Source organism: Mus caroli, unplaced genomic scaffold (assembly GCF_978045245.1).
Source record: "Mus caroli unplaced genomic scaffold, Mus_caroli_1 scaffold_16, whole genome shotgun sequence".
Lineage (NCBI taxonomy): Eukaryota > Metazoa > Chordata > Mammalia > Rodentia > Muridae > Mus > Mus caroli.
This window is the reverse complement of record NW_028227271.1, coordinates 34402810-34417644: the sequence shown is the minus strand read 5'-3', so window position 1 is coordinate 34417644 and position 14835 is coordinate 34402810. Positions and strand designations below refer to the sequence as shown.

The following is a 14835-nucleotide window of genomic DNA, read 5'->3' as shown; positions in this document are numbered from 1 at the left end:
CCTTACCTCTTTCCTTAGGTAGAATTTTTCAACACTTATTTATTTATTTTTTTTTTTTTAGATGTACTTGGTTTGGCTTAGCATTACCAAGATGCAAACCCATCACCTTTAGTCATATATAACAGAATACAACTCTTGCTATTTCCAAGATAGACCTATATTCCCTCTTAACAGCCAATTTACATGAACATCTCTATTTATTTTTTTCCTTAATTCTCTCCTATCTATAATCTCTAATAATATCATGTTAGAAAATGGTAATAATACAGGGTTTGAATCACACTATCAATATTTTCTTCAACTTCACTTCAAGGCAGAGATAATTTTGCTAACATGTTTGGCATTTTTTTGAGTTGGACAATTCCTTGTTGGTTTGAGAATGAACACCAGTGTATTTATCACAATCCCTGTCCTCTATCTAATAGTTTCTAGAAGCATTCCTAAATCATACTGTTGAAATATGTCTGCAGTCATTGACAAGACAGCCATGGGTTTATTATTATTTTTTATATATTTTATTTTTAATGTTAACATTTTATTAGATGCATTCTTCATTTACATTTCAAATGCTATCCCCTTTCCCATGGGTTTATTATAACCCTTGTATGTAATCACATTGGAAGAAGGAACTGTATGAGAGCTTACTCAGCATTTGAAATTGAAGTAAAATGGATCTGGAAAAATGACTCATTTGTAACGAATGTGTGCTGCTCATCATAAAGATTAGCAGTTCATTCATAGAAACAAATTCCCCGCAGCTCACAATCTCCTATAACATAATCATATGTACCATAACTCCAAATTCCTGGAGGATCTGGTGTCTCTCATATTCATGAGTGCACATTCTCTCTCTCTCTCTCTCTCTCTCTCTCTCTCTCTCTCTCTCTCTCTCTCACACACACACACACACACACACACACAAACACTAATAAAATAAAATAATTTAAACTGAATATATTTTATATTGGGATTCCACAGCACCATCTTCCATTCTATATGAAAAGTGGAGGGCTGAGTCAGGATTACACAATAATAAAGAGTTGTGGAAAAATTACTATGAAAGCAATTTGTCTACCCTGTCTCTCTAAAAACTGAAACTAGGTTGCTTTCAGTGCTAGTAATTTTAACTGTTATAAAGCCATCTGTTGGATGGTACACAGGGCCCCTAATGAAAGAGCTAGAGAAAGTACCCAAGGAGCTAAAGGGGTCTGAACCCTATAGGAGAAACAATAATATGAATTAACCAGTATCCCCCAGAACTGTGTCTCTAGTTGCATATGTAGCAGAGGATGGCCTAATCAGCCATCAATGGGAGAAGAGGCCCTTGGTCTTGCAAAGATCATATATATGCCCCAGTACAGGGGAATATCAGGGCCAGGAAGCAGGAGTGGGTGGGTTGGGGAACAAGGCAGGGGAAGGGTATAGGGGACTTTGGGGATAGCATTTGAAATGTAAATGAATAAAATATCTAATAAAAATGCCTTACATTAAAAAAAGCCACTCTCTTATTAATTTAATGCCATTTTTCTCCTGGTCATATTAGTAATATGATTATCACAATTTATATATTTTTAAATTAAGGCTATATATTTAAAGGTTACTTTCTACATCTGATTCAAGATCTAGAACACAGTCCTTTGACTTTAAATGATAACTTTCACAAAATTTCTCTTCTTCCTTTTTTTGGTGTTGATTTCTTCAAATAATATTTGGATTATTTATGTATACACACACACACATACACACACACACACACACACACACACACACACACATATATATATATATATATATATATATATATATATATATATATAGTATTGAATTGAAGACTATTTAATATATCATAGTTCTGCATGAAATTTGAGCAATACATTTTTGGATATTTTTTCTACATGATATTGATGGACACAACTTGTGATATTCAGTTGATATGTGGATCAGTCTTTGGAATCCCAGAGGGTTTGTTCACATATCTGGCTCCTTGGCAGGGATGACTGGGAAGCCAGATTCATATGGTACTTTTGATAAAGAAATATATGACTTCTGCATTATGGAGGTCTCAGAGGTATAAAAATGATTATATGTGCTTCACAGCTCTAAGAGCCATATTTTGGTAATCAAAATAGAGGCTGCAGAATACCCTGTTCTATCTATATTTGTTAATTTTTTATTTGATAAAAATATCTGGCATAAAAAATTAGAGGACTCTTGATTTTGAAGGTCCAATTCCATCTTGGAATTGGAATTACAGAGGCTCTGGTATTATAAAGAATTCCAGTTGTATATAGGCAAGACATGGCAGACAAGAAGCAAATAATTGAGAAGAGCAAGAGAGACAGGTTACCCCCAAATATCTATCCTCGGTGACATTTTCCCTTCAGCTAGCTCCCCCTCCTTATAGGTACTAAACTTTCTAAAGTAGCACAATGAGCCTAAGGAACATATTTCATATTCAAATGATTCTAATGACCAAGTATTTTCAGGTACTGAACAACTTTTTCTGTTGCTCTCTACAGCCAAAAAGATCATGAATTTAAGGGCATATCAGTAAGAAGTAAGAATTCATTTAAAAACTGTTCCACCTATCTATGAAACGAGATAAGATCTTCTACATTATCAAGTTGTTGATTCTATGAAATGTTAGATTATAAAATGCTTACAACACAGCTTAGCACAAAATGACTAGATAGGAAAGGTTTTAATTACATGGGTAACTTAACTCATAGGATCATCTATGCTTGCAAAATCGCATTTCAAAAATACATTTGCCATTCCCAGAACAGTGGAAATATTGGGATCTGGAGTAATATCCATTGTGTTTGAAGACCCTAAGTTAAATTGGGCATATCTCATATGACAGAGGCTCTGGTATTATAAAGAATTCCAGTTAGAGTTTGAAAGAGCTGCTTCCGCAAATGGTCAAGGCAGAAGTGCTTCTCTGGATTTATTCATGGCAATATTGGAAGTGACAGGATGTGTGCTTCTCTTATGTAGCTACTGTTCTGGGCACACACACCAAATACACTTAGGATGGGAAATAATAAATCATTAGAACTGTGAGCTTCTCTTGCACAGAACCATGAGGGGGGAGGATCCCCCCAAGTAATTCAAACTCAATTACCTTGCTCACAGGGTGTTTGAAATGGAAACAAATGAAGAAAGCAGGTGTAGAAGCACACAGCATTCATCAGTGTTGCTGGAAACACTGTGTCTTGGGCCACTGGGTAGATTTGGTTAATTGAAAACTAGAGTGAAAATAATGTAAGTAACTTCCCTCTTTGTAGAGCACGTCAGAAAAAAAAAATCTTTTCTGTGTACTGTTCCCCTTGCATTGTCTTATAAAGCATACCTACTTACTTTACCAATCAAGTGGCATTTTGATACATCAATAGATTTGTACCATTGGAATGTTAGAAACTCTACATTTTCAAGCCTAGAGTCAGCACTTTAGATCCTGGACCAAGCTAATGAAATGTCTCTGGTACAGAAGACTCTGACTTCTCCAATTAAGTGCCCTATGTTTTTACTGGATGTGCTGGTCTGGATGATGTCTGTTTTACTGTACTATGGTAGCCAATGAAGTCCTTACAATCCTGAAGATGGCCATAAGAATACCACTACTGTAGAAGAGGTTGTTTAAAGATTTGCCTTTTATTTTCTTACAATTTTGGAATGATGTTTTAGAATGAAGTGTTAGCCTGTTTCCTTTGAGCCTTATCACTATGGGTACTGTCTCTTGGTGTCTTGACATGATTGGTAGTACTTGTTTGGTGTCTTAATCCCCTCTTTTTGTTTGGATGATAGCTTGTTAAATTAAGCTTTATATTCTAGCTCCATTTAAACTTAATTGCCAATTTAAAAATCATTTCTTCAAAAATGTTGACATTCTGCTATATACTAACATACTGGTTTAACAAGAAGCACATTTCTACCTATAATAGAAATTATCTGAGTACACTTAATCTCATGTCCCTGTCTCACAGGACATAATCCTACATACATTCAGAATGAGTTTTAAAGTATTCCACAATGTGTGTTCAGGCCTTAGAGTACATGTAATCAGATGGCAAGCCTAACTCTAGCAAACTGTTTGTGAAGGGCAGCCATCTCTCTTATTATATACTTTCTTTTTTATTTATTTATTTATTTATTTATTTATTTATTTATTTATTTATTTATATTTTTATTAGGTATTTTCCTCATTTACATTTCCAATGCTATCCAAAAAGTCCCCAATACAACCCCCCCACTCCCCTACCCACCCACTCCCACTTTTTGGCCCTGGCCTTCCCCTGTACTGGGGCATATAAAGTTTGCAAGTCCAATGGGCCTTTGTTTGCAGTGATGGTCAACTAGGCCATCTTTTGATACATATGCAGCTAGAGTCAAAAGCTCTGGGGTACTGGTTAGTTCATAATGTTGTTCCACCTATAGGGTTGCAGATCCCTTTAGCTCCTTGGGTACTTTCTCTAGCTCCTCCATTGGGGGCCCTGTGATCCATCTAATAGCTAACTGTGAGCATCCACTTCTCTTTGCTAGGCCCCGGCATTGTCTCAAAAGAGACAGCTATATCTGCATCCTTTATACATGTATTATCTATACACATAAAATGAGATAATTCCTATATTATAGATTTGATATTAGTTTTAAAGAGTTTGCATAGTGAAACCAAGAAACCAAGAATAGACAGTCTATGGGTTCTAGAGAAAAAACTGCCATTATTCTGCTAAATGAATGATACAAAGGCTTCTAGTGGCACACTTGTATAGCCATAGATGAGGCCATCAATCAGACTTCAGCAGGGGAACTTCTTCAGTAGATGGAAAGTAATACAGAAAACCACAACTAGATAGTGAACAAAGCACTCAGCTCTGGATGTGGTGTCTTTTTCATACCCATCCCCCTAAAGCTCATGGAAATGGGAAAGAGGCAGAAAGTTTATAATAACCAGAGATGGTGGATGAATTTAAGGAAGTAGAATTTTCTGTATAGTAAAGGGCACTAATGAATTGTTGCTGGCAGTTGGATATCAGAGTCTGGACATGCAGAGATAGAGATGCCAAACCTAGGATTCCGGGTTAGGAACATCAAATACACATAAAAGCCAGAAGTCAGTGAACTCACCAAAGGGAACATTCAGAGAGATAAAGAAAGCAAAGCAAATAGTATAAATTCCCACATGACAGTGCTATCTGGGCTTAGTAGGTTATAAATGGACATTAAAATTGCAAAAGGTATGTTGGTGGGAAGATGGGGGAGAGCTGGAGTGAGGAAATGGGACACACACGTAATCATTGTCCACTCTCAAGAACAAAGACAAAATAAAAAGGAGTAAAAGCAGTAAAGTCAACCTGGGATCTTTGCTAACAATTGCACCTGAGATAGAATGAAAACCGGAAGCCAGTGAGGAGCCTGAGGTAGTTGCTTTAAGAAAAATGGCACATGTAAAGAGGAGGGCAGTGTATTGGAAGTCAATGACAACAGAAAAGATTTTCTGAGTACGGGAATATTCACTATAACTTTTTATAGGGTTACTAAATAAAATAAAAGAGAGAGAGAATCAAACACAAGATTTTACATAACTGAGGACATTGCCTTTAGTGCTGAAGTAGTGAGAAGGCTAGGCTGATTCCATGATAGCCTTCAAATTGCCAGTTAAGGAGACTAGGTCTAAATCTGTTTCCAAGAACTGGGCAAGTCCAGGCAAGTCCAGGCTTCAGAAGCTGGCTTGCCACCTGGCCTGAGGCAAGGACAATGATTGGTCAGCATCACTTTCCAGGCTTCTCCTGCAACTTTCCAGCCCCCAAAGCCCAGTAATGGAATGTCCTTAGAGATGGACCCAACTGATGAACATAATGTGTTTTAAATCAGCCCTTCAGGCTCACTTGGGTGTCTCTCTATACCGGTAATGGGAGACCCCAGCATGCTGGACTTCTGCAGAATAAAAACACTCTTTGCAATTACAAACTATTTTAATTCAGGCTATCATTCTTTGGTGAATCATGGACCTTTCCAGTAGGAATCAGTCTTATGGAAGTGACTGAATAGGACAATGTGACATCAGTAAGTATATTCCATCAAAATACAAAATAAGAAGTTGCATTCAACTCTTCTGACAATATTGTGGACTAGGACTCAGAATTCAAATGAGCATGGCTACTATCTTAACAACAAAACTGAGCTGAGATTGTTTGGAGTGACATTCTACATAGTAAATGTAGACTTTACTTTGCTGGCATCTTTAAAACATCCAGTGTTTCTATCATGCTTTTGCATTTGTCTGATTATGAAGCTCTAAGACAATGCTAAGGTTACACTGGTTTGTGGGAAGCATTGATTGTGTTGAGTTTCTGGCTTATTTGGTATAATTTCCATCTCTTAGGTGGCATTATTTCTCCAATACTCTAGTTTGTTGTGAAAGGCTCTGTGTTTTTCTACACCACCCTGTATTGCCTTTTAAATAAGGAGATAGTTGATGTCTGGGCTTGTTCTGTAAGATGGTGTGACTATGCCTAGTTAATCCTTAATCATCACTTGAAGGCAGCCTAATATGGCATGGAAGAAATGGGATTTAGATTCTCACATTTTGGAGTCAGAGTTACCACTGTGTCCTGTTAGCTCTTTGGTTTTTGAGTTATAGCCACTGAAGAGTGGAAAATTCCTAGCAACCTGTTAAGATCATAAACACTTGAGTCATAAACACCTGGTCCTCAGACCTCAGCCACTCCCGGAACATACCTTACCTTTCCTGGAACAATCATAATGTTCCAACGACCTCTGTGAAATGTCTCAACGCCCCAGAAGCATTGCCTAAGGTAGCACATGATCTAACTGCTAAAAGAATTTATGACTTCCCCTCCCTCCCCCTGGTTTGTGTTTTTTTCCTTTAAAAGCTCTGTAAAACTTCAGGCCGGGGTCGAAGCTCCTCTACTCCTGTGTGGAGCATGAGTCTCGACCCCAGCATGCTGGCCTGAGCTCTCGTTCTGTCTCGTTCTGTCTCGCTTTCAATAAAATTCCTCGTGTGATCACAAAGTCCGGTCTCAGTGTCCTACTGGGTGCACGACGGTCCCGAGACTTGAGTGAGGGTCTCCCTCCGGGGGCTCGTCCGGGATCTGCGGGACCACCCAGGGGTCCTAGACCCACTTAGAGGTAAGATTCTCTGTTTTTGTCCCAGTACTGTGTCTGTATTCTGTTTAGAAATCTGGTGCGATCGCAGTTTCGGTTTTTGCGGACGCTCAGTGAGACTGCGCTCTGGGAGAGAGAGTGGTGTGGATAAGGGTAGACGTACCCAGGTTTCCACCATCCGTTCGCCCTGGGAGACGTCCCAGGAGGACAGGGGGAGGACCAGGGACGCTTGGTGGACCCCCGTGGGAATAGTCAGGAGATAGTCCTTCTACTTGACGATCTGTGTCAGGGTCCTGATTCTAGGCCGATTGACTCTTTTCAGTGCCTCTGGTCGACAAAAAGTCGACGTCGGTTTTGGTTTCTCTTTCCTCTTGTGTTTGTGGTTGCTTTTATTGTGTGTGTTGTCGAGCTCAAAATGGGACAGACAGTGACGACCCCTTTGACTTTGACTCTTGATCACTGGACTGAAGTAAGGACTAGGGCCCACAATCTGTCAGTAGATGTCAAGAAGGGACCCTGGCAGACTTTTTGTTCCTCCGAATGGCCGACCTTCGGAGTAGGTTGGCCACCGGAAGGAGCCTTTAACCTGCCTCTTATTTTTGCTGTCAAGCGCCTTGTTTTTCAGGAAGCAGGAGGACATCCTGACCAGGTCCCCTATGTCATCGTCTGGCAGGACCTGGTCCAGAATCCACCACCTTGGGTTAAGCCTTGGGCCGTGGGGCCCTCCGGGATGATGGTGGCAGTCGCAGAAACCAAACCCAAGCCAGCCCGACCCTCGGCTGGTCCTTCGGCACCCCCGAAGATCTACCCCGAGATCGAGGACCTTCCATGGGCCAAGTCGCAGCAACCTCCCCCTTACCCTCTGCCACGGCTGCCATCTGCACCCCCTGCCCAGGCCCCTAGTGAGAGAGACGGGGCAGTGGGTCCTGCGGCGGGGACACGGAGCCGGAGGGGCCGTAGGGGGGGGGACATGGACCCGATTCCACCGTTACTTTACCCCTCCGTGCCTATGGCCCCCCACCAGGCCCCAATGAACTTGCCCCTTTGCAGTATTGGCCTTTCTCATCAGCTGATCTGTACAACTGGAAGACTAATCACCCTTCCTTTTCAGAGAATCCCTCGGGCTTGACCGGACTCCTCGAGTCCCTCATGTTTTCCCACCAGCCCACTTGGGATGATTGCCAGCAACTTTTGCAGGTCCTCTTCACCAAGGAGGGAAGAGAAAGGATCCTGCTGGAAGCCAGGAAAAATGTCCCAGGACAAGATGGGACCCCCACTAATCTCCCCAATCTTATAAATGAATCCTTCCCCTTGACCCGTCCTAACTGGGACTACAACACTGCGGAAGGTAGGGAGCGTCTCACGGTCTACCGCCGGACTCTAGTGGCGGGGCTCAAAGGGGCTGCACGGCGACCCACCAATTTGGCCAAGGTAAGAGAGGTTCTTCAGGGTCCAGTGGAACCGCCGTCTGTTTTCTTAGAACGACTGATGGAGGCTTACAGGAGGTATACACCATTTGATCCCTCCTCAGAGGGACAGAAAGCAGCCGTGGCTATGGCTTTCATTGGTCAGTCCGCCTCTGATATCAAGAAAAAGTTACAGAGACTAGAGGGGCTCCAAGATTATACTTTACAGGATTTAGTGAAGGAAGCTGAGAAAGTGTATCACAAGAGGGAGACAGAGGAAGAGAAGCAGGAGAGAGAAAAGAAAGAGATTGAAGAGAGAGAGAATCGGCGTGATCACCGCCAGGAGAGAAACTTAACTAGGATTTTGGCTGCAGTAGTAGGTGAAAGAAAGTCAGAGAAAGGACAGTCAGGGTACCTGGGCAACAGGGCAAGAAGACCTCCAGGAGAACAGAGATTTCCACTTGAAAAAGACCAGTGTGCTTACTGTAAAGAGAAAGGACATTGGGCCAGAGATTGCCCCAAAAAGAAGCCAAGAGGACCCAAGGTGTTGACTTTGGGAGAAGACTAGGGGAGTCGGGGCTCGGATCCCCTCCCCGAGCCTAGGGTAACAATCTCTGTGGAGGGGACTCCTGTTAATTTTTTAATAGACACAGGAGCAGAGCATTCAGTCTTGACTAAACCGTTAGGACAATTAGGAAGTAAGAAGACTATGGTGATGGGAGCTACTGGCAGTAAATTTTACCCCTGGACCACTAAGAGAGTTTTGGAAATAGGAAAAAATCAAGTAACTCACTCTTTTCTTGTGATTCCTGAGTGCCCTACACCCCTTCTGGGACGAGACTTGTTGACCAAACTTAAGGCTCAAGTTCAGTTCACCTCAAAGGGGCCAGAAGTTACCTGGGGAGAGACCCCTATAGCGTGTTTGGTTCTAAATTTAGAAGAAGAGTATCGCCTCCATGAGCAGGGTCCCAAGCAATTGCCAGACCCTGAATGGCTATCCGCTTTTTCTGGAGTCTGGGCTGAGCAAGCAGGGATGGGATTAGCCAAACAAGTACCACCGGTCGTGGTAGAATTAAAAGCCGGTGCCTCCCCTGTCTCAGTCAGACAATACCCTATGAGTAAGGAAGCTAAAGAAGGCATCCGGCCACATATACAGAGACTGTTGAAACAAGGAATTCTAGTGCCTTGCCAATCCCCTTGGAACACACCTCTCCTGCCAGTACGGAAGCCTGGGACTAATGATTATCGACCAGTGCAAGATTTGAGAGAAGTTACCAAGAGGGTACAGGACATTCACCCTACTGTTCCAAATCCTTACAACCTATTAAGTTCCCTCCCGCCAGAGCGGACTTGGTACACTGTCCTAGACTTAAAAGATGCCTTTTTCTGCCTTCGATTACACCCTAATAGCCAGCCACTGTTCGCTTTTGAGTGGAGGGACCCAGAAGGAAGACACACGGGCCAGCTAACCTGGACAAGGTTGCCCCAAGGATTCAAAAACTCCCCTACTCTTTTTGATGAAGCGCTCCACCATGACCTTGTGCCTTTTAGGGCGCAAAACCCTCAGATTTCTCTCTTGTAGTATGTAGATGACTTACTGGTTGCTGCCTCAACTCAGGAACTGTGCCTTGAAGGAACCAAGAAGCTCCTAAAGGAATTGGGTAAGTTGGGGTACCGGGTATCGGCCAAGAAAGCTCAGCTATGTCGCACTGAGGTGACCTACCTAGGATACACCCTCCGAGAAGGAAAGCGATGGCTCATCGAGGCTCGAAAAAAGACTGTGATGCTGATCCCAACCCCCACCACCCCGCGCCAAGTACGTGAGTTTCTGGGGATGGCAGGCTTTTGCAGACTCTGGATACCAGGGTTCACAACACTGGCAGCCCCTCTATATCCACTTACTAAGGAAAAAGTCCCATTCACCTGGACTGAGGAACACCAAAAAGCCTTTGACAGCATAAAGGCAGCCCTGCTTGCAGCCCCCGCTCTGGCCCTGCCAGATTTGACTAAGCCTTTCACCCTATATGTTGATGAGCGGGCTGGAGTAGCCCGCGGAGTCTTGACTCAGACTCTGGGGCCCTGGAAGCGGCCGGTGGCCTACCTATCTAAAAAGCTAGACCCAGTTGCCAGCGGTTGGCCCTCCTGCCTGAAAGCCATTGCTGCAGTAACCCTCCTTGTTAAAGACGCTGATAAGCTTACTCTGGGTCAGCATGTGACTATAATTGCTCCCCATGCTCTGGAGAGTATTGTACGACAGCCCCCTGACCGGTGGATGACTAATGCCCGGATGACCCACTACCAGAGCTTGTTGTTAAATGATCGAGTGACTTTTGCTCCACCTGCCATCCTCAATCCTGCCACCCTCCTCCCCTTGGTGGATGACTCTGTTCCTGTACATCAATGTGCCGATGTGTTGGCTGAAGAAGCTGGAACAAGGAAAGATCTGACTGACCAACCATGGCCAGGTGTGCCAAATTGGTACACAGATGGCAGCAGCTTCGTGGTGGAGGGAAAAAGGAGAGCAGGAGCGGCAGTGGTAGACGGAAAGCAGGTAATTTGGGCAAGTAGCCTTCCGGAAAGGACTTCAGCTCAGAAGGCCGAGCTTCTGGCGTTGACCCAGGCACTACAGATGGCTGAAGGTAAGGCAATCAATATTTACACTGATAGCCGCTATGCATTTGCCACAGCCCACATCCATGGGGCCATCTACAAGCAAAGGGGACTGCTCACCTCGGCTGGTAAAGATATTAAAAACAAAGAAGAAATCCTAGCCCTCCTGGAGGCTATCCACCTGCCAAAAAAGGTGGCTATTATCCACTGCCCAGGCCACCAAAAAGGTCAGGATCCTGTGGCCCAAGGAAATCAGATGGCTGATGTAGCAGCAAAGCAGGCAGCCCAGGGGGTAATGGCTTTGGCAGGAAAGAGTGGGCCCTCGTCAGGACCCTCACCAGTGACTCATCCTAATTGTATAGTCTGCCAAAAGCAAGCTGCAGTCTTGGTGGGAGGAGGCAAGCCCCCGCCAGGACCTCATCAAGTAGCACGCCAGGACCAGAAAGAAGAATATGATATCAGGGAGCTCATCTGGACTGCGGACCAGTTTCCCTATTTTTCTCAAGGGCATATCGAGCTATCTGCCAAAGAAGGAAGAGAGTTTGTCCAGAAACTGCATCAATTCACCCATCTAGGGGTTGACAAACTCTTGAAACTTATTAAAAATTCCAGATATCAGATCCAAGGATTAAATGCGGTGGTACAACAGGTAGTGGAGTCCTGTCGGGCTTGTGCACTCACTAACGCTGCCCAACCTTATAAGGAACAAGGAAAAAGGCAATGAGGAAACCGCCCTGGAGCTTACTGGGAAGTTGATTTCACTGAAATCAGACCAGGAAAATATGGTAATAAATATTTGCTAGTATTTATAGATACTTTCTCGGGATGGGTCGAGGCGTTTCCTACAAAATCTGAGAAGGCGCAGGTGGTTGCCAAGAAAATTCTGGAGGAGATTCTGCCTCCGTTTGGGATCCCCAAGGTAATTGGCTCGGACAACGGGCCCGCATTTGTTGCCCAGGTAAGTCAGGGATTGGCCTCACAATTGGGGACTGATTGGAAGTTACATTGTGCTTATAGACCCCAGAGCTCAGGACAGGTAGAAAGAATGAATAGGACCTTAAAAGAGACCCTAACTAAATTAGCTATTGAGACCGGCGGTAAAGACTGGGTGACCCTCCTTCCCTTTGCGCTCCTTAGAGTCCGAAACACACCTGGACGTTTCGGTCTCACCCCTTATGAAATCCTGCATGGGGGACCGACCCCCTTGACCGAGTCTGGTGGGATATTGGATCCCTGTGCTGACTCTTCCTCACCCTCTGAGCTGTTTACCCATTTAAAGGCCTTAGAAGTTGTCAGAACACAGATCTGGGACCAGATCAAAGAAGCCTATGCACGGGGGACTACAGCAGTGCCCCACGGGTTCCTGGTTGGAGATTCGGTCCTTGTCAGACGACATCGAGCCGGCACTCTTGAGCCTCGGTGGAAAGGACCATACCTGGTGCTGTTAACAACCCCCACGGCAGTAAAGGTAGACGGAATCGCTGCCTGGATTCACGCCTCCCACGTCAAAAAGGCTCCCAGCCTGGATAAAGACAACCATGAAGACAACTGGACGGTGGCAGCCACTGACAATCCTCTTAAGCTGCGCCTTCGTCGTGGCCCTAACCTTGGGTGATAACCCGCATGCTCCCCAAAAGTTAACTTGGGAAGTGCTTAATGAAGAAGGCGGTGTTGTGTGGTCAACAACCGCAGTACACCCTCCATGGACTTGGTGGCCTGATCTCACACCTGATATCTGTAAGTTGGCTGCCGGGTCTCTGGCCTGGGATCTTCCCAATTATGACAATTTGGCTAAACCACCCCCAGGAGAACAGTGTGTCCCGCATGGAATAGGGAGCACCCTAGGATGCTCCGGACAATTTTTTCGGGCAAACCTCCAGGCAGCAGACTTCTATGTCTGCCCTGGACAGGGACAGAGCAGAGAAATGAAAAGAAGATGCGGAGGGGCATCAGGTTATTTCTGTGGTAAATGGGGATGTGAAACCACGGGAGAGGCTTACTGGAATCCTGCCTCTCCTTGGGATTTAATTGTAGTAAAGAAGGGTCGGGAGCCTGATGAGCCAAACAAAGGAGAGAGGGACCCATATAATTACCCATCTTATCAGACTGGATGTGCTCCCGAGACCTCTAGTGGCCCCCAGGGACCATGCAAGGATAGCTATTGCAACCCCCTAAAGATTAGTTTCACTGTGCAGGGAAAACAAGATCGCCAATGGTTAAAAGGAAATCGCTGGGGATGGAGAGTATATACTGGAGCAGGAGACCCTGGGTTCATTTTCACTATTCGATTAAAAATAGAAAGTCCGCCCGCACGAGCCATAGGCCCAAATACAGTGCTTGATAGCCCCCCTGTTTTCACTCCCACTACACCATCTTTAGAAAAAGCTTCTTTCCCCAGCCCAACTTCCTCCCTTTCCCCTATAAGAACGGAGGATCGTCTATTCAGTCTACTCGATGGTGCCTTCGCTGTCCTAAACCGTACAAACCCTGCTGCTACCCAATCTTGCTGGTTGTGCTTTGCTGCCAATCCCCCTTATTATGAAGGAATAGCTCAAGTGCGAAATTATAACGTCACTACAGACCATTCCCATTGCCCCTGGGGGAGTCGACGGAAACTGACTCTTTCAGCAGTATCGGGCACTGGACTATGCATAGGCCGGGTGCCTACTGGACACCAGCCTCTCTGTAACAAAACCATTAATACCCTGCCAGATGTCTCAGATCAGTACCTAGTACCCCCTCCAGATACATGGTGGGCCTGTAGCACCGGTCTAACTCCCTGCCTTCACACTTCAATCTTTAACATTACTGAGGACTTTTGCATTCTGGTCCAATTAGTGCCCCGGGTCATCTACCATGATGATAGCTCCTTTATAGGTGAGTTTGACCATCGTACTCGGTATAAGAGAGAACCTATATCTTTGACTTTGGCTGTCCTGTTGGGATTGGGAGTAGCAGCAGGAATTGGAACAGGAGCAGCTGCCCTTATCCAGCAGCCCTATTACTATAATGAGCTTAGAGCAGCTATGGATGCAGACTTGGGGGCCTTAGAGCAGTCCATAACTAAGCTAGAAGAATCTTTAACGTCATTGTCAGAAGTAGTGTTACAAAATAGGAGGGGACTGGACTTGTTATTCCTCAAAGAAGGAGGACTCTGTGCTGCCCTAAAAGAAGAATGTTGCTTTTATGTTGATCATTCAGGAGTAATCAGGGATTCTATGGCCAAGCTTAGGGAACGCCTAAATATGCGTAGAAAAGAAAGAGAAGACAGACAAGAATGGTTTGAAAGTTGGTTTAATAAGTCTCCATGGTTTGCTACCCTTCTCTCTACTCTAGCTGGGCCCTTAATAATTCTTATGCTCTTACTTACTTTTGGACCGTGTATTCTCAATAGGCTAGTGACCTTTGTAAAAGAAAGAGTAAGTGCTGTTCAGGTAATGGTCCTGCGGCAGCAGTACCAGGTTTTACAAGAAGGATCGCTCTAAGATTAGAGCTTTTCACAAGAAGAAGTGGGGAATGAAGAGTGGAAAATTCCTAGCAACCTATTAAGATCATAAACACTTGAGTCATAAACACCTGGTCCTCAGACCTCAGCCACTCCCGGAACATACCTTACCTTTCCTGGAACAATCATAATGTTCCAACGACCTCTGTGGAATGTCTCAACGCCCCAGAAGCATTGCCTAAGGTA

The 14835-nt window shown here is 44.3% G+C and overlaps 1 protein-coding gene across 1 annotated transcript; it reads left to right on the top strand.

Annotated features, from left to right (window-relative positions):
• The first annotated feature begins 7543 nt into the window (after nt 1-7543).
• Nucleotides 7544-14629, top strand: LOC147000760 (uncharacterized). The gene is given in 5 exon segments (XM_085831546.1): nt 7544-8113; nt 8116-9557; nt 11757-11861; nt 12727-14235; nt 14539-14629. Coding segments are annotated over 5 exon segments (3717 nt in total).
• Nucleotides 14630-14835: the final 206 nt, after the last annotated feature.